Source organism: Centropristis striata, chromosome 19, assembly GCF_030273125.1.
Source record: "Centropristis striata isolate RG_2023a ecotype Rhode Island chromosome 19, C.striata_1.0, whole genome shotgun sequence".
Taxonomy (NCBI): Eukaryota; Metazoa; Chordata; class Actinopteri; order Perciformes; family Serranidae; genus Centropristis; species Centropristis striata.
The window spans coordinates 32,624,013-32,630,430 of NC_081535.1; the positions used below are offsets into that span (position 1 = coordinate 32,624,013).

At 37.9% G+C, this 6,418-nt stretch overlaps 1 protein-coding gene across 1 annotated transcript; it reads right to left on the reverse strand.

The window, feature by feature from the left end:
- Nucleotides 1-428: 428 nt before the first annotated feature.
- Nucleotides 429-5,278, reverse strand: LOC131992040 (interleukin-1 beta-like). Its single transcript, XM_059357384.1, has 4 exons — nucleotides 5,047-5,278; nucleotides 3,316-3,495; nucleotides 3,109-3,242; nucleotides 429-783 (listed from the first exon to the last, which is right to left on the reverse strand). The coding sequence occupies exons 1-4, from the start codon at nucleotides 5,171-5,173 to the stop codon at nucleotides 574-576; spliced, it is 651 nt and encodes a 216-aa protein (XP_059213367.1). The 5' UTR covers nucleotides 5,174-5,278; the 3' UTR covers nucleotides 429-573.
- Nucleotides 5,279-6,418: the final 1,140 nt, after the last annotated feature.

Here is a 6,418-nt window from a genome sequence, read left to right on the forward strand (position 1 = left end):
AGGCTAAGTTTAAACCCATTTAACAATTCTACTCCGTTAATAGGGTGTCCTGTATTGCATTTAACCCTATTAGGGTTTGTTATTTGTTTTTATTTATTATTGATTCATTATTATTTTGTTACTTAAAAACGAATCTGAAAAATAATTTGTTGTTAAACAGCACTATTAATGTCACAATTTTGATAAATGTCGTGGAGATGCAAAGAAAAAGGCAAATTTGTGTTTCTGTAAGCAGAAAAGGTGTTGAGTTTATTTATATTAAAATAAGAAATATCATAAAAATAAATACCCTCACATATATGTCACAGCACAGATCTTTGACATTTAGGGGTAGTATTTTTTTTAAAATCATAAATGTGTTCTATGTGGTTCACTAGGTCTGTGGTATATCCCCCATAATTTTCCTTCAAGGCTAAATGGGTCTGGGTTCTTATGGGTTAAACATGTCTTACATTCTGATGAGGCAATACCCTGTGACAACGCTGTCTTAAAGATAAGATAGATTAATTTTGCACGAATATGAAAATAGCATAAAGTGAATCTGAATCATTCTGGACACATTCAAAGTAAACTTTAGTTTATTTTGAATCTGGTGTATCTGCAGGCGTCCACTTCACACATCTCCACTGGCTGGTGCTCGAGGTCGCTGGTGCTGATGAACCAGCCGCTGCACTTCACCGACTCAAAGGTGAAGTTATCCACCTCCATGTTTCTCTTGTAGAAGAGGAAACGGTCCGTGTTTCTGTCGTCGCTGATGTTCGTCAAATCCTCCTCACTGCATTCCTGAGACCAGACGGAGAAAGACAAAATATTACAGTTCTGCCTGTGAGTGAAGGTACAAAAAAAATGATGAATGTAAGTCAGAATTTTAATTTACAAAATCAAAATTCTATGATTAAAAATGTCCCAAGACACAATTATTAGATAACTATAAATTGTGAGACCAAAAAGTCGATCTCAGGAAGACAGAATTCAGAGATAAAAAGACAAATTTATGTGATTTAAGCCAAAACAAAATAAAAAAATCATACAAAAAAAAAAAAAAAAATTAAGAGATATAAAGACATTAATATTAGATAAAATGACAAATTTGGGTGATTTTAGCCAAATAAAATGTATTAACTAAATAAAAAATTTGTAATAAAAAGTCAAATTAAGAGATAAAAAGACCATATTATTAGATTAAAGCTGACATTTTTATTAATTACATTAAATAATTATTAGATAACTATAAATTGTGAGACCAAAAAGTCAATCTCAGGAAGACAGAATTCAGAGATAAAAAGACAAATTTATGTGATTTAAGCCCAAAAATGTATTCACAAAATAAAAAATCATACAAAAAAAAAATCAAATTAAGAGACATAAAGACATTAATATTAGATAAAATGACAAATTTGGGTGATTTTAGCCAAAAAATGTATTAACTAAATAAAAAAATATGTAATAAAAAGTCAAATTAAGAGATATAAAACAGACATAAGAGATACCAGATTATGAAAATTAAAGCCAACATTTTTATTTATTTAATTAACATAACATGTCAAATTCCTGTAAAAAAAAAGTAATTGAGATAAAAAGCCAACATTTTTATTAACTAAATAACAAAAGATGTATTAAAAAGTCAAATTAACAGATAAAAACACCATATTATTAGATTAAAGCCGATATTTTTATTAATTACATTAAAGTTATGTAATCAAAACTCAAATTAAGATATAAAGACAAAATTAAGAGATAAAAAGTAAAAATGATTAGATGAAAACTCTTCATTTCAATTTTGCTAAATCAAAAATATGTAATACAAAGTAAAATTAAATGAAATAAATTATATTTACTAAATAAAGACAATGAAATAAAAAGTCAAATTAGATTAAAGCAAACGTTTGAATTTACTAAATTAAAATTAAGTAATAAAAAGTAAAATAAAAGGATATACAGATTCAAGTCAAAATGTACTAAATTAAAATGTAATAGAAAAGTACTAAAAAATCAAATAAAGACATTTTTATTATTATTTTGAAATTAAAGCAAAACATTTCAATTTCAATTTACCAAATCAAAATTATAGCCTGGCTAACGCCAGACTAATCACAAATGAGATTAGTCTGGAAATCAGCCGTTCATTTCTCCGTAGAGGAGGTGTGGTTTATGATCCTCCAGAGCCGTTTATTGGGCGATTAGAATGTCTATCAAAGCGTTTGTAGGTAGCTCTTAGCCAATCAGATCAGTTATACCAGATGACGTATGTAGAGCGACAGAAATTGATGTTTACATAGCCGGACTAGCCCATCTCTACTTTGAGACTAAAATGATCAGTTGTGCTTCTGCAACGTTTTTCTGCAGCATGTTCTGACTCTGGCTGCTCCGTAGTTTCAGCTCACAGTCTACCGGCAGTGTTGGTGTGTGTGTGTGTGTGTGTGTGTTGCTTGCTGCTTTGCTTCTCCAGTTCTCGCTTTCTGCAAGATTATTTATTTTTACGCCTTATTCCCCCTCATGTCATTCAGCCACACACATCCACTGATTTTATGGTCAATAAACGAGCTGCTGGGGGTCTCTGGGTGGCTCCGCTGTCCCCCGGCTCGTAGCCAGATCAGCATGGTTACAGCAGCGAGCGGTATCGGGGCTAGTTGGTAGATTAGGCTTTGGCTAAATCCTGTCGGAAGCAAGGCTAAAACATCCTTTTTGGTGGTGAAACAAGAGTGTAAAGTCAAACGTTGTTCTTCTTTTAAAATCAACTGTCGCTCTAAACTATTTAAAACGCCGTCAGCTAGATCGAGAGAGAGTTTCGCGTCTGCTGCAGCCATGTTGGATCCGTAAGAAAACTACAAAACTACAAGCTTCCATCTGTCCAGTAGTACGCGTCATCGTCTTGCCGTCCCTCCCCGTTCTGTGATTGGATCCTAAAACAGGGCTAAGAAACGGCCCTGGTTGCCAGACTGCCTGCAGGTTTGAAATGAAATCGAGCACGCAAGGCATTATGGGTATACCCAGGCTATCAAAATTATGTAATAAAAATCAAATAATTAGACAAACAAAGGTCTAAGTATTAACATAGTCACATGATAAAGGACACCATAATCATAAGATCTGAGTGTGAGGTCTTACCTCCAGGTTGAGCACAGCTCTGTCGTCCTTCATGCAGCAGGAGATGTGCAGGTTGTTGGCGATGGACAGGACGACGGTCAGAACTTCGTCCTCTGAGTCGACCGGAGAGACGTACTTTGAAAGTTTAATCTCCACTGATGTGGGGAAAAAAGAGAGTTAATGTTTATCTAAAGAATATAAAAAGAGTATATAAGACAGTTTCAGTACCCTTTCTCTCAGAGCTTCCTCCTCTCAGAGTGATGGCCTGCAGCTCAACCTTTCCTGGAGCATCAGAGACCACCAAGTCTTTCTTCTCGACGTCACACAGCGTGCACTGCTTCACACTGTCCACTCGGACGAACCTCCTCCTCCTGCTGGACGGACACAAGGCCGTCTTCACGATCGTCTCTGTGGAGAGATAAAGGAGCTGTCAGTATCAGGAGACAACATCAGATGAACCTTTACTGAACTCAGAGGGGGAACTGCAGCAGCAAAGAGTCTCCTAGTCCCTGAATATGTCTCCTCGTCCTCACTTTGTCCCCTAGACCCTGAATATGTCTCCTTGTCCTCACTTTGTCTCCTAGCCCCTCACTGTGTCCTAGTCCCTAAATATGTCTTCTAGTCATCACTTTGTCTCCTAGTTCCTCACTTTGTCTCCTAGTCCCTGAAGTTGTCTCCTAGTTCTCACTTTGTCCTCACTTTGTCTCCTAGTCCTCACTTTGTCCCCTAGACCCTGAATATGTCTCCTAGTCCTCATTTTGTCCCTTAGTCTTCACTTTGTCCCCTAGTCCCTAAATATGTCTTCTAGTCATCACTTTGTCTCCTAGTTCCTCACTTTTTCTCCTAGTCCCTGAAGTTGTCTCCTAGTTCTCACTTTGTCCCCTAGTCCCTGAATATGTCTCCTCGTCCTCACTTTGTCCTCACTTTGTCTCCTAGTCCTCACTTTGTCCCCTAGACCCTGAATATGTCTCCTAGTCCTCACTTTGTGTCCTAGCCCCTCACTTTGTCCCCTAGACCCTGAATATGTCTCCTAGTCCTCACTTTGTCCCCTAGTCCTTACTTTGTCCCCTAGTCCCTAAATATGTCTCCTAGTTCTCACTTTGTCTCCTAGTTCCTCACTTTGTCTTCTAGTCCTCACTTTGTCTCCTAGTTCCAGAATTTGTATCCTAGTCCTCACTTTGTCCCCTAGTTTGGACATTGTCTCCTAGTCCCAGAATTTGTCTCCTAGTTCCTCACTTTGTCTCCTAGTTCCAGAATGTATCTCCTAGTCTACAATTCTACAATATAATTTTCCAAATGGGAGTTGATACAACACAAGCAAGGATGAAGTCAAGAAACATAGCAAGAGTAAGTGTTGTGGGTTCAGTTTGAGTCCATTAGGACACAAGTGCTTTTAGGTCGCTGAGCGGTCAGTGAGATACTTATTGTTGTCATCTGAGTAGATCAAGTGTGAAGGTGTTCACACTAGTGCTGTTCTCCTAGTCCTCACTTTGTCTCTTAGTTCCTGAATTTGTCTCCTAGTTCCTCACTTTATATCTGTCCAAACTTTTTTTTTTATAATGTTTTGCTGGAATCACATTCAGAATAAATTTATATTTAATACAATCCATGAAATTTGACGAGGTAAAATGTTCTATATATATTTTCTTTGTAAAGTTGAATATATGTCAAGGATTATCACATTATCACATTGAGTTTTATTTAGATTTATACAGCATTTTGGAATCAGGGTTGTGTATGTAAACACCGTGTACCACAGGCTAGAATAATGTAGTTTTAGTGATGAGAGTTGCTGCAGAGTTGCATTCTTTAACAAAACCTGGAAGTTCTGCTTTTACTCTGGCTCTCTGAAACATTTCATGATGTGAAACAGTGCGTCCTGCTGTTATGACACTAATGAACCTCAAATATACGTCATAAAGCCCTGATAAGTTCATGTCAGGTGGTGCGGTTACCCACCTGTCACCAGGCTCTCCATGATGGCGCTGCAGAGCTCGCTGCCACTGAGCTTCCCGCCGCAGAGAGACAGAGACTTCATCCTGTTCACCACCAGCAGCAGGCTGGCCACAGGCTGCATGGTGTTCATGTTGCGGGACACCACCAGGTCCAGTCCTTCATCCTGAACATCCTACAAACACACACACATGCAGAAGTGAAACCATCTCTTGTCCGGCTGCAGGTGCTTCCTCTCTTTTCTGTTACTGTGTTGCTGCAGGACATGCCTGGACTAGGAGAACTGAAAACAGCCTGTTCATTCCTAATCAAATTTGTATTACTATCAAATTCTGATAGTAGGAATAGGAATTTATTTTGAACTGTGTGCGTGCATGTGTGGTTGTGGGAGTGGGTGCACATGTGTGAGTAAGTAAGTGTATATGTGGTGAATATGGCATAGCTTGTCTACCTGCACTCTTCAATTAATTTGTAATTAGGGCCTCGGGGCGAAGCCCGAGCACTACTGTTATACTGTGGATTTCTTCTTCTTCCTCTTCCGGACGCAATTTCGTCCCGCTACTACTCCTACAACTTGAAGAGTTACAGGACAAATTATATATCAAAACGTGCGGTTTGATCGGGATCGGTGTGCTATTACTTTTCTCTACAGAATAAAAACTGCCCAATATTTTGCATTGAAGTGAATGGGACGGCCGAAAAAAAATGAGCGAAAAAGAACAATAATTGGAGATCTTTAAACGTCTACTTCTCCGGCATAATTTCACCTAGAGACTCCATTTAAACTTTAAACAGTAGACACAAGTCTTGTGTATCGGTGTATTAATCCACGTTTCGATAGGTCATATAGTTTTTTATCAATCCCTGTTCAATGACCATGATCATTTTTGGAGAAATTCTGAGATTATAATGGGTGTGTATTGCACGGAATGTTCGTGTCACAGTGTGTGACATCATCGCCAGAGTGTAGAGGGAGAGAAAAAATTGTCAAAAAATAAATTTGAAAACTGCGCTGCAGGCCGCAAATTCCACTCTACAGAAATAATTTATACATAGAAACGTAGGAAAATTTGTCTTCTCACTCACAATCCTCTGGTAAAGCTGTCAGAGTTATAGTTTGGGCATAGGACGCATAGATGCGCCACCAACACGCACCAACAGCCTCATTGGCTCCCATATTAAAAACGCAGGAAGATTTCTGAAAAAGGGAGATTAAACAGTTTTTTTAGATCGCTCTAACAAAGCTATTTTTTAATTTTTCTTAAAAAAAAACATATGTAGACGTTCAGGAAGAACTCAGGACGCTCAAGGTGAAGTCGGATCAATGATAGGTATTATGGTTTTGCCAAAAATGCTTTCTGTTAGAGGCCAGAAAATC

What these genes read in the sequence shown, in the direction of transcription:
- LOC131992040 (XM_059357384.1), bottom strand. Translation starts at nt 5,173, where the DNA reads ATGAACACCATGCAGCCTGTGGCCAGCCTGCTGCTGGTGGTGAACAGG. An exon ending in AGGAAGCTCTGAGAGAAAGG is followed by an intron (nt 3,243 to 3,315) that starts GTACTGAAACTG and finishes TCCCCACATCAG; the next exon opens with TGGAGATTAAACTTTCAAAG. An exon ending in GAGCTGTGCTCAACCTGGAG is followed by an intron (nt 784 to 3,108) that starts GTAAGACCTCAC and finishes GTCTGGTCTCAG; the next exon opens with GAATGCAGTGAGGAGGATTT.